Genomic DNA, 23,534 nt, shown 5'->3' on the forward strand with positions numbered 1-23,534 from the left:
CAATAAATCAATATGAAACATTTAAGTCAAGTCAAGTCACATTTATTCATATAGTGCTTTTTACAATACAGATTGTTTCAAAGCTTTACAGACATAAAAAATAGCGAAAAGAAAATAGCGTCACAGTCCAGTGATGTTTCATTTTGTTGTAAAAAAGTTATTAATTTAGTTCATTTATATAGATAAAGAAAAAGCTGATTTTCAGGTCAAAAAGTAAACATTTTGACCAATACTATATTTTGTTTACTATCTGTAGTATTGCAGATAAAACTGTATGACTTATATTAGATTAAATAGTAGTTTCTTAGGCAATATGTGATGCATTTACCCCCTGCTAATTTCAAACCACTATGCTAATACACAGCTATTGGCTGACAGGGTGGGGTGGGTTTGTAACACTTATTTAAAAAGTGTTACCATCCCCTTACTAAGAATATAACTAAGAATATTGCCAGTGTTTTAAATAAAGTGGTTTGCATGGAGCAATTTAACAACTCAGAGCCAAAGAAGGTTTGGGTGAAATGCGCCCTATGCAGTTTCTGGGCCCATCAAACCTGCACTCCAGGGTTACCAGCATCATTAATCTGTCAGCACTGTGACTCTGATTAAGAATATACACACACTCACACACGCACATTTACATGTTATTTTTTGTTAGACTTAAAGATATGCAAAGATGTTCTTTAATCTGGTACATTAGTAGTGTTTATTAAGTACCATTAAGTATGTTTGTTCAGTAGATTCATTTACACACAGACATGTGTTTTTTTTGTTAGACCTAAAGATGTAGAAAGATGTTATTTAATAGGTACATTTTAGTAGCCTAGTGTTATTAACTTTGTTCTAGTAGACGAATACACACACACACACACACTGAGTCAAACAGACATAGTCTGTTATTGAGAGAGAGAGAGAGACATTGTTCTTTTATTTCAATAAATCTGTTTTTGAACAATATCATACGGTATGGCATCCATTTTTACTTCTTTTGTCTATTGTTACAACTTACCCCAACATGTGTGTAACAAAGGAACACCATGTATTTGACATCAACTCACAAGGTCTGTGATATTCTTGTAGAGGGCTGAATTAAATGTGGGTACTTTGTATAAAAGTTTGAGAACTCAAGATAAGAAATTCAGTGAGTTATAGGTGTTGAAGCAAAAAGTGTTACAACCATCCCCAGTCTTCCCTGAATGATAAGATAAGGGTGTGCTTATGAAACAAATCTAGAAGGAGGGTCAGATTATAAATGCAACACCTAGGTCATTTTCAGTCTTTGAAGCACACTTCCAAGAGTAGAACTGCTGGACGAGAATGGAGTTCAAAACAAATGAATCAAAACCATATGCTGCCACTGAGGATATCCTTCTGCAAATCACCAAAAAGTAGACTTGTTTCTGAATAAAAATTCAGTCGATGATAATGGGTGGAAACAAATTACATTTTTCATCATTAACTGAAAACAGAGACTTGAAAGACCGGTGTTGTTGTGGGTGTTGGCGAATTCTCGATACTGCTCTCGTATAGGCGGGTTCCACAGAGAGTCGTCAGTGGATGGTTTGGGACACGGGCTGTACTCAACCCAGTCAGGCTCTGGGTGACTTCGGGACACAAAACGTCTTGTCCAACTGGGATATATAGCCTACTCCAACTGAAAGAAGGAAAGAAAGAAAAGAAAAATAAATAAGTAACAACAAAAAATGGAAGTCAATGGAAATGCTGGCAGATTCGGTAAGTTTTGCATTGATGTCATGTTTATTCCGCGTGAGACGTTACATTTGATTTTAAGTGTCAGAGGCTATACATAATGGCTATAGAAACACCAGTGATTTTAATTGCATTTTTTATTATTTTTGTTTTCGCAATGTTCTTTCCGCAGTCATGGGACGTGTTGCCTTAATGCTGCATTAGCCTCCTTTTTTAGTAGTAGGCTATAATATTTTGCTCTCATCTCTGAACTTTTTAGTATCCTAGTATGCAGTCAGTTTAAGACGAGTTTGAGTTCGCAATAAAACCATGTAAATGCAAGTTAATAAAATAAAATACTGGAGTTTATGAAGCTTATAATCTTTTTCTTGAAACCTTTTTCAGCCTGCGTAAGTGCGAATGTCTAATGTCACGCGAGGGTTTAACCACAAGAAGGCGCCCTATTCCAAATTACGTTTGAACTAGTGATTCATCGGCTACTTTCGAACCGGTTCACTAAAATATTTGAAAATGAAATCTTTAAGATTCCATCGTTTTTTAAGCATCAGAACGACACGAATGACAACCAATAGATTTCGCCAACTGCTAGATATGACTTTAATAAAGCTATAAAAAAACAGCAATAGGTTTGCATTTTGAGTTTTTGACACAACTGCTTTGTGGCATTTTAAATACCTGGTATCAGTTATTCATTCAAAACTGTTCTGCTGCATGCGTCTAAATGACAAGCAAAAAATAATTTAACGACATGTCACGTATCATTCAGTCTGTCGAGCAGATGCACACATCCAATGTGAAGCTCAGTCAGGACAGTTTCGAGTCTTGTCTCGTTCATTGAAGGGGGCGGGGTCGTTCAGTAGGTCCAGCCAATGGAATGCTTCTTTACACCAAGCAATGTATTGCTATTGGTTCGCGCTATGGTTAGCAATCCTGTTCTTTAAAAGAGAGAGACTTCATACGAAGTTTACTAATCAAACATGGAAGTGAACGAGAATGGTTCGTCAGAAACCACCATTTCCATGAGCGAAACAAACCTGTTTGGAGAAAGTAAAAAACAAACAAAAAAAAAACACGTTTAAATAGACCCCAATATTAAACGGATGAGATTTACATTCATCTCTTTTTACTTGTGCATTATATATTTAAATGCCATAGTGCATGCCATAACATGTCAGTGCCAAACTCAGATAGACAGATAGAGAAAGTGAATCGGAACAAAAACAATAGGATGATTTTTGCAGGTTTAGAACCCGCCCCATAGAAAAGAGACTTGCAAACGTCATGGTTTTCTCCCGTCATGTTATTTTTCTACCCAACGTAAGTCGATTAGGATCCCGTTAAGGATTTACACAATGTCTTGTGGGCGTAAGCCGCGCAAAAGGACGACATCGCAGGAGTTCATTTATCAAGAGCAGTGCAAGAACGTGGCACACGAGAACGGGATACGCATAGGTGGGTGTCGCATTGTGTCGGGTCGTCGTGCGTTAAATATCCCACCGTGGACTAAAACTACAAGAGAGCTGTGAACTTCTGTGGCTCTAGTTCCAGAAAGTAGAGTTTCCTTCAAAATGGAATGTTTATTGTTTTTTTCCACTTGTTACTGTAAAACCATAACAATGGGATCTCATTTAAACGGTGTGTAAAAAGTTAAGAGAACTCACTGGCCATTTATAAATGTTGTAAAAAGTGGCTGTGCAAGGTTAATAAAATAGCATTAACCGCACGTATAGCAATTGAAATAGTGTTGTTTATGGAACGCGCGCACTGTTTAGATGTGTCATTGTCAACCAATCTCTGCAACATCTTGCTCAAGTCTGTGGGTGTGACGTTTTGTTTCTGTAAGAAACTGCACTCTAAATATGAAGAATTTAAAGGATTTAAACATTAAGAGCATTTAAAATGTACACCATGATGATGAAATGCAGTGGATGATTAGGCTGCTATGGATTCAGTGAAGCTGGCTTTTGAGGGAAGCCACAAACATGACTGCGTATTTCATAAAAGAGGAGCACTGTATGATTTACTTTCATGTTTGGGATGAGGAATGGGTCAAGGGGATTATCCCATTCTGCTTAATGATGTTTTGCTGTATGGTGTTTTATTACATTCCAGCCAAATGGAGCAGAGAATATGTTTTGTTGAGTGTAGGATTACAAAAATTTTCCAAGGAAGAATGAATGTTTTTGGGGGTTGACTTATCACACTTAAATCATTCAACTGTTGGCTCTGTTCTGTTGATGCGACATCAAGATTGACTTGTTGTTAATAAAGATTCCTTATTCACTTTTCTATCTGTTGGCACTTTTCCCAGATGGTAATACTCTCCATCTAGTTAAATGGAAAAAGCCCTGAAGAGTATGAATACAGCTACAAAATCAGCATTACGACCATCATTTAATTGTGCCCTGAAACTAAATGTATTTGAATGCTTCAGTTGCTTGGTTTACACACATTTTAATAATCATAATGTAGAGCTTTCATGTCAATTTTAATTAAATTTAGTTTGATCCAAAAGAAAATTTAAACTTGTGCTGGAGAGCTTTAGCATTCTGCACCCTCAAAAAGAATGTGTTAAATTAATAACACAATTTATGTTATGACTATTTTAACACATTATGTGCATTTTGTGTTGATTTTGTGTAAACGCATTAAATTATTAAAATTAATTATTTTATTAATTAATTAAAACTCATTAAATCATGTAATAACTTGTTAATAATTGCCATATAAACATTTGAATCGGACTACATTGACAGTAAGTTTAAAAAATGTGTAGTGCATGTGTAGTAATTTTATACAGAAGTCTATAGGATTTTGGGGCACAAAGTGGACGGGGTCCAGGAGCTGTCATTCTCCAAAAAGAATAATGATAATGAATAAATGTATCTTAAAAATGTTTCTTTCAACTTGTGCATTATATTCTAAGTCTTTTGAAGTCATGGTGAGGATCAGACTAAGAAGTTGTTGTTATTGTACAGGAAAGAGCAGCTTGGATATTTTGCTTGAAGTAAATTGTTCAGGTTTCAGTTCAAGTAGCAAGATAAGAAGAAGACCTCGGAAATCCTTAGGAATACATGAGGAATACGAAGGGTCAATGATGCCATAACCACACCATCTGGCTGCTTTCTTAATTGATGGCCATTCAAAATGAACTGTGTATTGTGACTAAACATTTTTGAAAGCAACATATATTGCTAAAATATTTCATTGTTACATACAGTATAGTCTTGTTTTGGAGGGCCCTTAAAATCTTGACTAGTACATCTTTCCCTGTTTCCCTGTTTAAACCGCCATTGAAATGAATGGGAATGCTAACTGATAGCTTTCTCCAGGTATTGCAGATCTTTCTGGCTTTAATTCCAGCACTGGCACAGCTGAAATCCACTGACTTTGCAAATCGTGCCTGGACCTGTTTCGATCATGTTTTTTGAGGGTCATGGTAATGAGAAGTTACTACATTTGCATACTAAATACTTCTGGAGTGTGATTTGAATGTAGAGATGAAAAGCCTGATACATTTTCCTAAATTTGAAATACCACACTTTTTTTCAAGACTGCAATAACACTAGTATCAGTCATCAACATAAAACCACACACAAAGAGTTTTCTGAGTAAACATAGGCAACCATCCCAGCACAAAAAAAAATGCTTTCAGCTCCATTTCAAAGTATGCGGAGGCCTTTCTGAAATCAGCTCAGATTTTTCATCATTTCTCCGCCTTCTGCTTGAGTGCAGCCAGAGCCTCATAAAAAAGCCTCTGTAGCAAGAGCTCGTGAAAAAATGTCAGCAATGTTGTGGTTGTGCCCACACCCTTGGGGTCAGAGAAGCTGGAAATATTCATAACTCAACTGTTGGGCCAATTAGCACTGTGATAGCTGATTAATCAGGATTGTCTGCAATATTTTATCGTTCCAAATTCAACCACTCCTGAAAAGGAAGTAGAAACATATAATGGAAAGACTGATCTTTTATTGCAACATTGACATTAATTGACTACACACACCCTACACACACCACCCCCGCACATACACATTTTTTTCCACACTGCGCTGCAGTGTGGAAAAAAATGTGTATGTGCGGGGGTGGTGTGTGTAGTCAATTAATTATTATATTATTGCCAAATAATTTTGGCAAAATAAACACTTTAACCAAGTTTAGTGTTTTGTTCTTCCCTCATATTTAAAATATCAAACAAAATATAAAATATTTCCCTTATGTTTTGATTGTTTAATCAAATATGCTGGGTTATTAAAAACAAATATCCCCTCCGGACATCACTTTTGGCCAATGATGTATGTATGTACTGTGTATGTGTGTGTGTGTGTGTATATATATATATATATACAGTGCAATGCATAAGTGAATACACCCATGCTAAAGTTGACTAAAAAGAGGAATAAAAAATCATATTTTGGAAATTGAACTTAATGCCTTAATTTAAAAAATTAGGAAAAATCCAACCTTTAAGGACACCAATTTTCTTTGTGAATGAATAATGTATCGTAAATAAATAAATGTTCTTCCTTAAAATACATGGTGCATAAGTGAGTACACCCCTATGTTAAATTCCCATAGAGGCAGGCAGATTTTTATTTTTAAGTATTTTTTTAAAAAAATGTTTAGGATACTATGCATCCTGATAAAGTTCCCTTGGCCTTTGGAATTAAAATAGCCCCACATCATCACATAGCCTTCACCATACCTAGAGATTGGCATGGGGTACTTTCCATAAGATCATCTCTCAATGCAAATCAAACTAGCTTTTAGGCTAACTGAAATAAAACCATGCCAATCTCTAGGTATGGTGAATGCTATGTGATGATGTGGGGCTATTTTAATTCCAAAGGCCAAGGGAACTTTATCAGGATGCATAGTATCCTAAAAATTAATTTAAAAAAAATACTTAAAAATAAAAATCAGCCTGCCTCTATGGGAATTTAACATAAGGGTGTACTCACTTATGCACCATGTATTTTAAGGAAGAACATTTATTTATTTACGATACATTATTCATTCACAAAGAAAATTGGTGTCCTTAAAGGTTGGATTTTTCCTAATTTTTTAAATTAAGGCATTAAGTTCAATTTCCAAAATATGATTTTTTATTCCTCTTTTTAGTCAACTTTAGCATGGGTGTATTCACTTATGCATTGCACTGTATATAATATATATATATATATATATATATATATATATATATATATATATATATATATATATATATATATATATATATTCACAGTGTTGGAATCATTGTGAGGGATGCAAGTTTTATTGCTAATCTATACTACTATAAAGATAACCACAATATCATTGCAAAATGGAAAAAGCGCTGTGTAGGTGAATGCATGTGGTCAGTACGTGTCAGTGTTATCTTTCAGACTATGAGTACTATTTAGGATACTAAATATTTTAATTTATGAAGAGAAAACAGTACAATATACTGTATGAACTGAATATAAACAAAGCACAATAATAGACCTAATGCTGAAACCATTGTTTATATTGTTCAAACCTGAAAGCTATATACTGAAAGGCATCAGTGCTGTGTATTTTAAAGAAATGTACTATCAAACCTAACTGGAATGGGTAAACACACTTTCATTGAAGTAAAAACTCAATGATTTAGACTTTACAATGTGTAGATATACAGTATACAGCATGAAAGAGTGTCAAAGAAAATGGTCTCGGTAACCTCTACCATACTTATAGCTCACCCAGCAGGTTTTGACCTTCAGCAAAACTATGTAGATTGTGCAAGATCATTTTTCTTTTGTCTGCAGAGAGGTGTGTCCAGTCATAGCATTATTGCAAACATTTATAGAATCTTTTAAAATAGATTTGATCTATGCATGACTCACCATTGAGCCCATAAACTTGTGACATGGACTTTATATTTGAGTTTCCAAAAATACATAAATTGAGGTATACTTTGACAGTGGACTTTGAGCATTTTATGACCTTTGTGAAATCCATTTGCACTGATGCGTGAACTTGATACTTGCTTGACCTTCAGGTTTGCAGGGAGACCCGGACCTGCAGTTTTTGCTGAGAGGTGGAGACCTAGTAAAGGTGAAGTCTAACAAATGGAGGAAGACCCGCTTCTTTCGGCTGTCCGAAGATTGCAAGACTGTGTGGCAACAGACCAGCAAGAAATTCAAGAAAGACTCCAGCTGTAAGTATAACTGCTGTCCCTTTATTTAGTTCAGTGTCTGTTTGAGAGAGATGGGGAGAACAGGTTTTCTTCACATCATGAAAGAATCAGATTTAGATTTTTCTTTTTTTGATAATAGAGCTTGGTGTACTATGAAAAACATAGCTAAGCTGCCAAAACAACTCTTTCTGAACCCTTGCGATTTTGAAAAATTACTTTCTTTCTTCACCAAATCAACATAGAATGATTTCTGAAGAATCATGTGACACTGAAGACTGGAGAAGTGATGCTGAAAATTCAGCCTTCGATCACAGAAATAAATTATATTTTAAAATAGAAATTTTAAATTGGAATAATATTTCACCGTATTACTGTTTTGACTGTATTTTTGATCACTTCTTTCAAAAACATAAAAAAAAATCCAAACGTTTAAACAATATATATATATATATATATATATATATATATATATATATATATATATATATATATATATATAATCAACGCAAATACATTATTATATAAAAAAAACTGTTGCTTGATACACTGTAATCAAATAACCTTTAATTTCCTGATAATAAATGACCTCATGCTGATATCAGCAAGCCTTCACATCAGATGGCTCTCCTGTAAACTCATCTTTATAGAGCTGTAAATAAATAGTTAAACCTGTCCTTCATCTTTCCCCACAAACATTTTGAACATCTGTAAGGCCAGAAAAGGCTTTTAGTTGGGCGGAAAGGAAACATCTCAGACAAAATGACCGGAGAGGAGGGGAACGAAATGTTGTGGTGATCTTAAATCTTTTTCCCACATGTTGTCCAGAGCCCTCTGCTCCTCACAGCTTCCGGCTTGGTTCCTCCTGACCAAAGGCCTCAGATCAGGCCTCTTTATCTGCTGTCTGCCAGAACGTGCCTGCCTCCTCTCTATCCTGCGTGTGTGTGTGAGTGAGGAAACCAGGACCCAACAAAATCAAAGGATTCTAGTTAAAACACCAGATATCAGCAGGGGAACCCTCTGGTCCTGCTCACGTGATGTTTTCACCCATTAGTCGGGTGTTTTGACAGTTGTTTTACTCCCATTGGCCAGGAATGATAATTAGATGGATTGCACATGCAGCGGGGGCGCTTCGGCCTCTTTTTATGTTCTCAAAAGTATGACATAAATGATGACAGAATGCTTGGAAAATGTATTAAACCGTAACAAAACAAAAAAGATCTTAATTGGCTTAATATAAGTATTGAAACATTAGAGGATGATGCAGAGACTTGTAATTGGAGCAAATAGTTAATGTAGTTAAAGGTTTAAAGGCAAGGGTTTCATGTTTTTAAGCACTGGAAATGAGGTTTTTATTATCTTATAGTGATGGTGCCAAGTTTATCGTAGGTTAAATGGACTTACAGGGGTGGGAAAGAAACAGAGGAAACATAACAGATTGTTTTTATCAAATACTAGTGCTGATGTGGCCCTGCCCTCTGTAAAACTATCCAGAAATAAGACAGTGACTATTTTCTTCTCTGAAACCCTGTTGACAAATTAAGTAAAACATCTACCTCAGTCTTGTCTCCATGATAATAGCTGCAGATGCCCAGTTTCAAAGTTTGCGCCTATTATCTGTACAACAATGAACAGATTTTGCCCGTTTGGCATGCTTTTCATGTTTATTCCCGCCTCCAGCAGAACATAATAAGAGGTCACATGGTCACATTCCCACCACTGTAACTTATAACAGAGGTCACATGAGGCAAACTCAGTCTAGAAAGTGCCCAGATATAATATACACTTTTAAAAATGTTTTTAAAAGAAGTCTCTTGTGCTCACCAAGGCTGCATTTATTTGATCAAAAATACATTAAAACAGTAACATTATGATTTTTTTTTTTTTTTTATATTTTAAAATGTTATGTGAAAAGCTGAATTTTCAGCATCATTACTTCAGTCTTCACATGATCCTTCAGAAAGAACTTTAATATGCTAATTTGAACTGAGAATTCTGAGAATTAAACTTTCTCCTCTGTGTGTAAAGAATCTAGAACAGGAAACCTCACATGATGTGGTTTAACAACCAGATATATTGTGGACTAGTGGTTATTAGAAAAAACTATAAACCAATGATGTGAAATGAATGCAAAAGAAATTAACTGTCATTTTTAAAGTTGAAGTGTGCAATTTCTGCATAAGCATGAAGAAAATTATCCACTTACTTTAAAAAAATTGTTGGTGCAATTATTAACCAAAATGTTTTTGTTTCAGTCACTGTATTGTATATAATGAAATCTGACAATAAGAGGTCAGAATTTGGCCAAGCACAATGTTTCCTTTCTGTCAGCTTGTTTGAATGGAATCTGAAGGATGCTAGACTTGCCTTTGACACTGCTTTCTTTCAGCAGTTCACTTGAGATCGGGTGTTATCCAAATTGTTCTCCTACAGACCCCATATTTTGTTACATTTCATGTATTATTTGTGAGCATGCACCACATATAAAACAGCAGATTATCTCCAGCTGTGGTTTTTCAGAACTTTCCACAAATACCGTACAAATTACTGTGTGGAGCTTTTGCTTACATTTTTTCTTCTTCTTTTTCAGCAAATGGATAATGCAGTGCTTAACCTTTTGTTAGTATGAACTAAGCAGTTTTAAAACTTGTGATTTTGTCATTTTCTAGCAATAAACATCTTAATTAAAAAGACAAATTCTGTCAAATTAAATAAAAAATAAATACACAAGAATGGGTAATAGGACTGCCCATGAATTATAATTAAATAATTTGATAAATTAGTTAATAATTAAAATTATTTTTTACAAATACCAATTTAACATCAAGATCATTAAAATTAACAATTAACATTAAAATGACTATGAAATCAAAATTCTTGATTTTTAATGGAATATTGCAGTATTTATTATAAATGATTTATCCGGGAGCATTTTAAAAAAAAATGAATTTACAAAATAATATATAAAATTCATTTAAAAAAAAACCCACAACCATCCAATCAGTTCCCGATGGACAAAATCAAGTTCTGCCCTACGTTTTTTTCTTGCTTGAGAAGCCGTTCCACTCATATGTCCTTCATAATAGGGAAGAACAGACTATCGCAACTTCTGTTTTATGCTTATTTTAACAGTATATATGAGAGGGTAAAACTTCTTTAAGTGAAACAGGCCAAACTCACCAATATTGATGGTTTACAGACAGTTGGTGCCCTATCATACACCAGGCGCTAGGCGTGACACAAGTGTTTTTTGCTAGTTTCAGCCCGACGCAGTTATCATTTTCACGTCCTGTGCCACATTGTTTAAATAGCAAATGCATTTGCACCCATTTGTTCGCCCATGGGCGTGCTGGTCTGAAAATGAGGTGTGTTCAGGTGCATTGTTGGCATGTTGCTATTTTGTGGCCTGTCGTTAAACTAGAAAAAGTGGATTCAGACTCACCCTAAGTGCACTTGCGCCGTGCGCTTTAGACCATGTGCTTATCGTTAAAATAGGGCTCATTATGTTTTTAAAACTAGCTACTTTTAATCTTTGTCTAATATGTCTAATAGACCTCACAAAAAAGGATCCGTGCCTTTACTGTTTTTGTCATGCGTCACCAAGTGTACTGTATTCATGGAAAGTGGCTTGTGTTGTATTTGCTTTGTTCCAGTTGGCACAAAGTCGGCCCTGATCTGATTCCTCACAGTAAGCCATCTATTGTGTCTAATTGTTTTATTTGGGATCACAAATTGATTGCTAGAGAGATTACGATAAATCCCACTTGTGTCTCACAGGTAGACTCCACAGAAAGGTCAATTAAAGCTCTAACTAAAAAGTTGACTCAGTTCTGTTCACACATTTCTCCTATGAACACTGTGGTAACAGCAGAGACAGATACTGTAGCCACCCATATTTGGGTTCCCCCTGTCTGTGTGCATGTGTTTTGCTGAGGATTACGTCTGAACTCTTCCATTCATTAACCTACTGTATACTGCACAATACACATGATTTGAGAGGAATAGAGCTTGTCCTCGTTTTTGTTTAACACTGGGATTAAAGGGCAGAGGCCATAGGAGGAGAGTGATTGTACAGCTGTGTTTTCCAAGCTCATTCAGTAACCCTCAAAGAGGAGGACACCACTGAACTTATCAGCTTCTTATCAGTGTCTGACATGATGCCTGCAATAAATTATCTTTCATACAGAAGTGCTTAGCCAAGATTTATTGATTAAGAAATCAAGATTATTCATGTACCTCTCAAGTTAAAAGGATAGTTTACCCAGAAAAGAAAATTGTGTCATCATTTAGGCCCAATCCCAATTCTATTTTATACCCCTTCGCCTACCCTTAACCCTTCGCCTACCCCTAACCCTTGCCCCTTGAAACAGAGTGTCAAGGCGTAGGGGTGAAAATATTCCCCTAAGAAATGGGACACCTCTACTACACCGTTACATGTCATTATACATCGTCGCTAGCGCCTACGTCACAGGAGATGCGCCAATGTTTATCACAAACTTCCAAGATGCCGTCGTCAGCTGTAGTCTTATGTTGTTTCAAACCTGTATGAGTTTCTTTCTTCTGTTGAACACAAAAGATATTTTGAAGAATTTTGGTAACCAGACAGTTGACGGTAACCATTGACTTCCATAGGGAAAAACTACTATGGAAGTCAATGGCTTCCGTCAAGCTTCTGTTACCAACATCCTTCAAAATATCTTCTTAGTTCTGAATTTAAGAATAGACTCACTTTCAATTCATGAGTGTGAATTTTTTAATTGAATTGTTCATCCCACAGTATATTTAATTGGAATTTGATTAGGAATGACATGAATTTACCGAATTGAAACAAATTTAACACAGTCGCAAAAACAGGACAGATAACTAGTTGTGACATTTTGACAAATAATGCCACTGAACATTGTCAAAGGATGCTGTGTAAACAGCTCACAAAGACGAAGAATGCTTTAATACAAACACACAGGGTAAACTCTGGAGAAATTGCAAACACAACAACCATCACCAAACGAGAAAAGACAAAGAACTGGTGAGAATTCAGGGGTTAAATAGGGAGATGATGATTGATGAAACAGAACAGGTGTTAACTAATTACTAAACGAGGGAATTAACTAATGAACAGGGACCGAATGTACATATTACAATTATGACATCAAAATTAGGGATAAATTAATTAATCAATTAAATTAATAGTCCATGTTAAATTAAGACTTAATTCCAAATTAGTTGTTCTTCCATCACAAATCCATAAAATTAAGTAAAATTTAACAAATGACCAAATCTAATGAAAACTATATACATTAAATACAGCAATTATTGTAGTACGTTTTACAAGAAAATACTATTTCAGGTTTTTTCCCCACATTTAATTCCTTGCCTTACTTGCCATTTCTTTGTTGTTGTTTTTTTGTGTGAAATTTGTAAAAATTGTTTCTACACCAGTTGTTTTCAGTATAAAGGTGTATGATACACAGGGCAACTTTTTGAGCAATGTTGCTGGGCAGTCATACTGAGCGATTGTTGTTTGGGCACTTTCCCATTGAAAATGGGCAATATATTTCTATCTGGATAATTTAGATCGGTCGTGGGCCCTGTGTCTCATCTGGTTGCCCGTTGACCGGCAACATTGCCCAGCAACATTGCTAAAAAAGTTGCCCTGTGTATCATCACCTTAAGACTTTCGTTCATCTTCGGAACACATATTTTTAATGAAATCTGAGCTTTTATTCACATAAAAACCTTGATAAGCGGACATAAACTGAAGCTCAACCGAACCGGCTTGACGCGTGAGATCAAACCTCTTGTGAAAGCTCAACCGTGCTGCTTAACACACGAGAATGAACCTCATTTATTCTTGTTGAAGTTCAGACGTGCTGCGTAACACTAGAATAAACCTCATTGGTTCTCACACGTCAAGCAAACATGCTTGAGCTTCCGTTTACCACAACTGATGTGTGTGTTGATCAATGTTTAAATGTGAATAAAAGCCTAAAATTCAATCTGTTCATCATATAAAGCAACCAAGTCTCTTCAGAAAATTTGGACTAAACCGCTCAATTCATATGGATTAATTTCACAATCTACAGTATGAACTTTTTGAAGCATCAAAGTGGTAGTTACGTAGCTGTCAACGGAGGGACAAAAGCTCTCAGATTGCATAAAAAATATCTTCATTTGTGTTGAGATGAACGTTCAGATGAATGAAAGTCTTACTGGTTTGGAACGACATGAGGGTGAGATATTTGGGTGAATTATTTCTTTAATATCATCTAATGTTTCAGAAATGATGTTGTCTGTATGGGTAATTTAAACTGAAAAATTAAATGATTAAAAATGACACTTAAAGCAGTTATATAAACTGAATTTAATCCCATTCCATTTAATTAAATTTTTTCAAATTTCATTAAAATTGGAAATAAAATTTCAATTCTGCATCCAGTTTGCTCATTTCAAATTCATTTTTTGAAACTGTGTTAAGAGGTAAAATCTTGAACATAAAATCTTGCCCACTGTGCTATATCTTTTAATGGTTTGGAGGTTTTAGGTGTCAAAATACAGTATACTCTATAAATATTGCACCACTTCATGTTCAGACCTGCGTATCACATGGGTCTCAGAAATAATGTGTCTCTTAGGCTTCAGGCTGTAATTATGCACTGTTCTGAGTTCAGACGTCTCTCTCGTCAATTTGCCAACAGAACAGACTAACAAAGGTTCAAAATGTTATTTAAAATTCTGACTGAAAAATGAGTAATAATGAAAAATCTCTTGTTTTTTTTATAGTCAGCCTCGAGGACATTGATTCTGTGCGGTATGGGCGTCAGACTGAAGGGATGCAGAAGTACACTGACTCTGACTCTTCAGTGGAGGACCGTTGCTTCTCCATCGTCTTCAAGGGTCGACGGAGCAACCTAGACTTGATGGCCTCATCTAAAGAGGAGGCCCAGCGTTGGGTCAGCGGTCTGGAGAAGGTCATCAACAGCATGGACAACCTCAACCGCCTACAGAACAGCGAACAGTATCCTTGAACATCTATTCTCCAAAGCCTGGTCTCTGAACTCATGTCAGTGTAATAAAGTAGCCTACTATGTTTAATAAGTGCAACATGCATGATGCATTTATATAAAACCTTTTAATTGGGAAATTTCTGGCTCAAAAAATGAATATATTATATATATATAATATTATATATTTTGACCGTTTAATATTCAGTCCTTACATCAGACAAAAAGCTGGATCTATGACTGCATGCGCAAGGCAGACAAGAACGCAGACAACAAAATGTCCTTGAAGGAGTTGAAGCATTTCCTACGTCATATCAATATTGTGGTGGACGACCATTACGCTGAGGATCTCTTCAGGGTGAGAGACTAATCATAAAGCTTGACTTTCAATTTCATTTAAACTTGTACAGCTAGTTTATAACATTTTTTTTATTTTTTATAAATCACTGTTTGGAATTAGGGTGAAAATAAATTGTTTAAGCAGCTTTTAATCTCACTGGAAGCAATTCATAGAAGTCTAAAATGCTGAAATTCAAAAAGAAAATGTTGTAGGTGTCTCCTGTTGCAGGTCCTCAAGAACTGTTTTATTTTGTATTATTTAATATATTGCAGCAATGTGACACATCACATTCAGGCACTCTGGAGGGATACGAAATTAAGAACTTCTACAATTTGCTGACTCAACGTCAGGAAGTTGATGTGATATATGAAAAGTACGCTCATACTAACGGACAGATGAGCTCCAGCAACCTGTTGAACTTCCTTCAAAATGAGCAGAGGGAGCTGGTTTCTTTGGATTATGCACATAAGATTATCGATAAATTTGAGGTGGATGAAACAGGTAATGGCACATAAATTACCAGAAGAATACATCAGATAACACAGTATTCACAATATTGCACTATTATAATATTGTACATAATATAATACTCTATACTATATATATATACACACACACACACACATATATCTATATATATATATATATATATATATATATAAGATCATTAAAATCTAATATTAGAGAATACACTCACCTAAAGGATTATTAGGAACACCTGTTCAATTTCTCATTAATGCAATTTCTCTAATCAACCAATCACATGGCAGTTGCTTCAATGCATTTAGGGGTGTGGTCCTGGTCAAGACAATCTCCTGAACTCCAAACTGAATGTCAGAATGGGAAAGAAAGGTGATTTAAGCAATTGTGAGCGTGGCATGGTTGATGGTGCCAGATGGGCCGGTCTGAGTATTTCACAATCTGCTCAGTTACTAGGATTTTCACGCACAACCATTTCTAGGGTTTACAAAGAATGGTGTGAAAAGGGTAAAACATCCAGTATGCGGCAGTCCTGTAGGCGAAAATGCCTTGTTGATGCTAGAGGTCAGAGGACAATGGGCCGACTGATTCAAGCTGATAGAAGAGCAACTTTGACTGAAATAACCACTCGTTACAACCGAGGTATGCAGCAAAGCATTTGTGAAGCCACAACACGCACAACCTTGAGGCGGATGGGCTACAACAGCAGAAGACCCCACCGGGTACCACTCATCTCCACTACAAATAGGAAAAAGAGGCTACAATTTGCACGAGCTCACCAAAATTGGACAGTTGAAGACTGGAAAAATGTTGCATGGTCTGATGAGTCTCGATTTCTGTTAAGACATTCAGATGGTAAAGTCAGAATTTGGCGTAAACAGAATGAGAACATGGATCCATCATGCCTTGTTACCACTGTGCAGGCTGGTGGTGGTGGTGTAATGGTGTGGGGGATGTTTTCTTGGCACACTTTAGGCCCCTTAGTGCCAATTGGGCATCGTTTAAATGCCACGGCCTACCTGAGCATTGTTTCTGACCATGTCCATCACTTTATGACCACCATGTACCCATCCTCTGATGGCTACTTCCAGCAGGATAGTGCACCATGTCACAAAGCTCGAATCATTTCAAATTGGTTTCTTGAACATGACAATGAGTTCACTGTACTAAAATGGCCCCCACAGTCACCAGATCTCAACCCAATAGAGCATCTTTGGGATGTGGTGGAACGGGAGCTTTGTGCCCTGGATGTGCATCCCACAAATCTCCATCAACTGCAAGATGCTATCCTATCAATATGGGCCTACATTTCTAAAGAATGCTTTCAGCACCTTGTTGAATCAATGCCACGTAGAATTAAGGCAGTTCTGAAGGCGAAAGGGGGTCAAACACAGTATTAGTATGGTGTTCCTAATAATCCTTTAGGTGAGTGTATAATATAATATAATATAAATTAGGTTGAAAGAACAAAATCATCGTAAACCTGAATTACACAATCAAAATAGCAGATGTATCATAACAAAATTTGAGTAAATTTTTTTACAATAAATTTTTGTATAAAACAGTGTTTTTATATTTACCCAGCCAAAGTGAACAAACACATGAGCAAAGATGGTTTCCTGATGTACCTGAACCATGAGGAAAGCGCCATCTTTAACCCCGCCCACAAAGCCGTGTACCAAGACATGCGCCAACCGCTCAATCATTACTTCATTTCCTCTTCCCATAACACCTATCTGATGGAGGACCAGCTGAAGGGGCCTAGCAGCACAGAAGCCTATATCAAGTACGAACATGTCTGTTTACGCAGGAATTCTCAACAGCAATGCATTAACATATTAAGCATTCCTCCATAAGCAATGGTTGTTGTCTTTTAGAGCGCTGATGAAGGGATGCCGCTGTGTGGAGCTGGATTGCTGGGACGGTGAAAACGAGGAGCCGGTAATTTACCACGGCCACACGCTCACATCCAAAGTGCTCTTCAAAGACGTCATCAAGGCCATCAAAGAATATGCTTTTAAAGTGAGTGAAATGACACGAATTGTATGGTGTGATGACTTACTTATTAGCAGCTTTGTGGATTATGAAAACATGTTTCTTTGCTACGCTAGATCTCACAATATCCAGTGATCCTGTCTTTGGAGAACCACTGCACCATAGCGCAGCAGAAAATCATGGCCAATCACTTAACCTCCATCCTGGGCAGCGCTCTGCTCACTCAACCACTGGGGCATAACATGCCCACCACTTTTCCAGGACCTGAGGTTAGACCACTATAAATAAAAAGTTTTACATGCATGTTTCCTGCACCACTGCTTATTCTATAGAGTGCATTAGCTTTTTCAGTGGCCTAGGTTCCGGAAGTATTTTTTCCATTCATTTTTCCTATAGGGTTTTCAAAAAAGTCTTCGTTAAAGCATTCTAAAGCATGAACCGAACCAACCAGCTATGAGGTAAATCACAACATTAAAAACATTTATTTGAAGCAAAAAAGACACAAGACTGTGTACTTAATGTCTTTAAAGAGGTAAAGAATTACAATCCCATGGCATGAAGCATTGTGAATGACATACTCATATTAAAAACAATGGAGAAATATAAAGCTATTATGGTTGATTATAGCTATAGAAACAATATACTTTAAGTTTATTGCAAAATATGCATATAGATACAAATATTTAAGTATTTTGAAAGTGTAGAGAGACCGACTAGATAATGTAATTTGTGGTGCTTCATGGGAGTGGGCGTTCCCCGCAGAGCTCGCCGCGACTCTGATTGGTGGAATTTTTAATACAGCATCAATGTAGTTTTTCACCATGAATTCCGCTGTTAAACACGATGATTTCAAAAAATAAGTTGAATCAATGCGAACAGGTGGCTTCAACAAAATAATTTACCATTGATTAACAACCTCGGAGCTCACAACAGCACTGTAATTAAAAAAATTAAGTTAAGTGAACTTATTCCATGAAGTTAATTTATTTACTATTTACTAATACTTTTAAGGCAGCGGGTTTCCTCAAATTAAGTTAACTGATCGCTTTTTACAGTGAGGTTTGTTTTAAAGGTTTATATGTTAATAATCTAGAATTAAAAATAAATTTCCCTGTGGAGAAAAAGAATGGAGTCTTTACTTCTGGAACCTGACTGTTGCGCTGTATAGCGCTATGATAAAGAAATGATGCACACAACTCTGCATATGATTGATGACACTACATATTGCCACCTGGTGGACAACAGAAACATATTTCTAAAGCTAAACCTCTTAAAAGCTCTCTTCACCACACCCCACTTTCCTCAAATGACTTCCTCGTCATCCCTGCAAACTTCCTGTTTACTTCTGTATCCTTGATTTCAAATAACTCAAGACAGAGGAAGGGGTTATCAGTAGAGCTGATTATGTGAATACAGATGAACTTTTTTTGGTTTGTAGCCATTTATCACTTCCTGATTATTCACCAAACCACGCACGGAGCTTTTGAGCTGCATTCTGAAAGGCAAATGACTAGACAGTACAAGTTCAGACAGGTTGCTTATTTTGGTTGTGGGGTTGGAGGGGCTTCCAAATGATGATGTCACTAGGTTTATGAGCTTGTCCAACAGGCTTGAAACTTTTCCTTTCAATGACCTGTTCGAATTAAATTTCAACCCTGAGCTTTGTTCCGCACTGACAAGTTCTGCCAGTTTTTCTAACTGAGAAATCATTTAGGATGGAAATCAAGGAAGATTCTAATATTTCAGCCTGAGGACAGCTCAGCCATGAACCATCATCCACACACAAACAATAGTAAAGCATCATATTTCAGTTCCATTTATTTTATGTGAAGGTTATGTAGAATTTCTCACACAAAACTACCTATCCCACACCCCTTGGGTGTTGTTCTTCAGTATAATTGTATTATTGTCTCCACTTGATATATTAGAAATGCTTGCTTTTTTCTCTCATTTTTAAAGTCACTTAGAAAAAAAGCATCTGGTAAATCAAATAATTCTTATTTTAACATTGAAAGAGTTTTGAATAAATGATCGTGGTCCTTTCCCGATCATGTTCCTTTCTCTGCTTACACTGAAACAAAATTACACTGTTTTTAACAGTTTTGTATTTAATATATCTTAAAATGTAGTTATCCCTGTGATGGCAAAGCTGAATATCAAAGCTGTCGTCAGTGTCACATGGTAATAAAGTGTAACATGATAAAACAATAGAAAGTTCAAAAGAAAAGCATTTATTTGAAGTACAATTTGTAAAATTTTAAATGTATTAATTGTCTCTATTAATCAATTTAATGCCTCCTTGCTGAATAAACATTCATTTTCTTTACCAAAAAGTGACCCCAAACCTTTGAACGGTAGTGTATAATAATAATAAAAATGTTTCTTAATGTTTATGTTTAATTATTAGCATTTATTTTTAACAATATTTTTTTTATTTATAATATTTTACATTTATATATATATATATAATACTTTTATTCTTTTTTTAATATTTCTAATTTTTCAGCTACCAATAAGAATGCAGTATTCACAGCTTAACTGAACACATTTGAATATATTTCAATAGATTTAAAAAAAAAAATGTTAAAATAGATTATATTTGTGTCATCTACAGTACATGTTTACATTTGCAGGAGCTGAAGGGACGTATCCTGATCAAGGGCAAGCGTTTGAACAAACTGGATGCAGCTTTCAACAACAACACCACAGAGGATGTGGACAGTGTGTCGGAGGAAGACGAGGCTGCTGAACTGAAAGAGGGTGAACCCAAACCCAAAGGCAAGGTGTGTTGAAAACCCCTGCAGCCATTCAAAGTCCAACAACACAACAACTGCTGACCAACTCATGATCATGATCAATAAAGTGGAACTCTGGAAATTTACAAAGAGTTTTCGCTCTACCAATAAAAACAGGAAGAACTTGAAGAATTCAGTTTTGGAAGACGTGCTGTCAGTCAAGTGCTACAAAATGAACACCCGCAAAAATTGTTTATTTGGAAGTCCAGCACAGAATTTGGTTTAAATCGAATCAATCACAAGGTTAATTTCTGAACTTATCTAAAGTCCTATTTCAAACCATTGTATTTTCTATTAAAATTAAAGTGAAGAACAAACTATACTCCACGAAGTGTACTTAGGGCCGTGGAGTATATTTGCATACACAAATCTGCGGTAGATAAGGTCAAGTTCAAATCGGCGCACTCAGCTGTCACAGACATTCCCACAAAAGCCTGATTCAAATCATTAGACCACAGATTTGTTCTGCTTATTTGGCATCCCTTTCTCATTGCATGTGTGAAGTCTATTTACTGTATGTTGCACTAATCTATTTTTGATTACTTTGTAGACTTCCAATAAGATCAAGCTGGCTAAGGAGCTGTCAGATCTGGTAATCTACTGCAAGAGTGTCCATTTCAGCAACTTTGAGCAGTCAAGAGATAATCAGGCCTTCTATGAAATGGCCTCTTTCAAGGAGGCCAAAGCAATGAATCTGGCGGAATCATCAGGTACAAGGGTACACAATAGAGCGGCTACAGGAATGACATATTTTTGTTGGCCAAAACCCGGAAATGAGTAGCATTTTAGCAGTTTTTGACAAATGGGAAGACAACAGCCTTTTTTCTCTGTTTTCTCTAGTCAGGTAGCGCCAATTTAAAAAAAAAAACTCGCTTTTCTACTGTATAGGGAGCCACGTTTTTTTGAAAGCCTAGTGAAGTACCCCTTTAATATGGGATTTTATTGTTGGCCCACCACTGTTACATGATGTTGAAGTCATTCATCTGTTGTGTGGTTTGTTTATAGCCTATGTCTAGCCTTTTACTTCAGGCAATTCTATTTAGGCTTCAAAATTCATTGCAGTTCATTTGTGAAGATTATCATGAAGAAAAGAAAAAACATGTAAAAATCAAACTTTTGTTGTTCTTAGAGATTATTTTCTGCAATAATCCAAATACTCTATTGGGTTTTTGTGGAGGGAACCAGTGTGATGCTAACCTCCGGGTTGGCTTACAAAAATATAAATCACTGCAGCGCTCTATAGGGCCTGAAACTAAAAGACATTTTGCCTAAAATATAAGTGATGTTGTCAGATGTACTTTAATATCACATTTTCTGGCTAATGTCTTAAAGCTACGGGATTTATTCATCACAACATGGATAAGCTGAGCAGAATCTACCCAGCTGGCTCCAGAACCAATTCATCCAACTACAATCCGGTGCCACTGTGGAACGCCGGCTGCCAAATAGGTGCAAAGCCCACTTTGATTTGACACAATATGAGTCTAATGCAATTCAGAAAGTCTGTTGATAATATTAATCTGTTTTTATCCCTAAAATTGGTTTACAGTGGCTCTAAACTTCCAGACTCCCTGTAAAGAGATGGATCTGAACCAGGCCCGCTTTTTGCCTAATGGCAAGTGTGGTTACATACTGAAGCCAGAGTTTATGAGGGACCCGGGCTCCCAGTTTGACCCCGTGAAACTCACTGTAGGCCCCTGGCTGAAGAAGAAGACCCTGCATATGATGGTGAGATTCTTCTGTCCTGCACTGCAGCAAAAAAAAAAGAAAAAAAGGGATTATTCTGCCTAATACAATACATAATTAATAAATTAGTTAATTTAAAAATACTTAAAATCAAATATTTCTAAAAATGTATTTTAAAAATAATAAATATATTGATTTTTTTATTAAAAATGAAACATTTAACACTAAAAAAACAATAATTTTAAATGCTACAAGTAAATTTAGGCATCACAACATTATAATGTACAATATTAAAATGCTTTGCTATTTAGAATAAGATTACACTTAACAGTGTTATTAAATTAGTGTTTTTACAGATTAACTTTAAGTGAGTGTCGGTGATGGCAAAGATAACGTAAAAATGGGGGAAATGAGGATGAACAATTATCCAATATTGACTGATACTGATGAATTAATCCCTTACTGATATGACACTGATATATCCTTAATTCCTAAACCAAATGCAATCCTATCGAAACACAGTCACCAATTACTCTATATGTCTGTTCAGATCATCTCAGCCCAGCAGCTGCCTAAGATAAATAAGGAAAATAAGAGGTCCATTGTGGACCCTCTCGTCAGAGTGGAGATCTACGGTGTGCCAGATGACAATGCCAGCAAACAGACGCATCACATTGAAGACAATGGCAAGTGTCAACAGTGCATTTACATTTACGCATTTAGCAAACACCAAAGTGTAGGTCACTTAAATGTTTCTTTGTTACAGGTTTCAATCCTATGTGGAATACAAAATTCCAGTTCACTGTTCATGTGCCCGATCTGGCTTTGGTGCGGTTTGTGGTGGAGGACCATGATGTTGCTACACAGAATGATTTGGTTGGCCTGTACACTGTCCCCTTCACCAGCATGCAGAATGGTGAGCCGGTGAAAAATAAGTGAGAAATGACTTTCTGTTGTGCAGTTATTATGAATTTGCTCACCATAAGTCCTATCTTCTGTCTTCAGGATACCGGCATGTGCCTCTGCTCACAAAGAGAGGAAGCCTCATTCCTTCAGCGGGACTGTTTGTACACATCATGATTCTTGATGCTTAAGAGACTGCAATGTTCCTCTCAGTCATCTCAATGTCAAAGTGTGCAGATCACTGAAAAGGACAACTCAACTAAACTCTCCTATGCGAACACTTTCTAGGATAAGATTTGGACTTCCTTTTGCGATGTGCCTTGCGCTTTACCAATTAGCCCTCCTCAAAAAAGTGCTTCGTGGAATTAGTAGGTGTGGTTCAATTTAGAAGATGGGGTAAAAAGTCTTTGTTAGGCCTTTGTTGAACCTGCAGCCAAAAAAAAATTCATATTTAATTCATACTCAACATTCTA

At 36.2% G+C, this 23,534-nt stretch overlaps 1 protein-coding gene across 2 annotated transcripts; it reads left to right on the plus strand.

Annotated features, from left to right (window-relative positions):
- The first annotated feature begins 1,281 nt into the window (after positions 1-1,281).
- Positions 1,282-23,496, plus strand: plcd1a (phospholipase C, delta 1a). Of its 2 annotated transcripts, none has more exons than XM_084102465.1 (15): positions 1,282-1,734; positions 7,727-7,885; positions 14,642-14,876; positions 15,091-15,220; positions 15,475-15,703; positions 17,267-17,468; positions 17,560-17,704; positions 17,794-17,946; positions 20,311-20,460; positions 21,023-21,182; positions 21,805-21,921; positions 22,022-22,200; positions 22,709-22,844; positions 22,925-23,074; positions 23,164-23,496. In XM_084102465.1, the coding sequence occupies exons 1-15, from the start codon at positions 1,704-1,706 to the stop codon at positions 23,250-23,252; spliced, it is 2,265 nt and encodes a 754-aa protein (XP_083958591.1). In that variant the 5' UTR covers positions 1,282-1,703; the 3' UTR covers positions 23,253-23,496. The 2 variants fall into 2 exon arrangements, with proteins under 2 accessions (XP_083958591.1, XP_083958590.1); XM_084102464.1 differs by lacking the exon at positions 1,282-1,734 and adding an exon at positions 2,974-3,162.
- Positions 23,497-23,534: the final 38 nt, after the last annotated feature.

This window comes from Abramis brama, assembly GCF_963993115.1.
Source record: "Abramis brama genome assembly, chromosome: 24".
NCBI lineage: Eukaryota > Metazoa > Chordata > Actinopteri > Cypriniformes > Leuciscidae > Abramis > Abramis brama.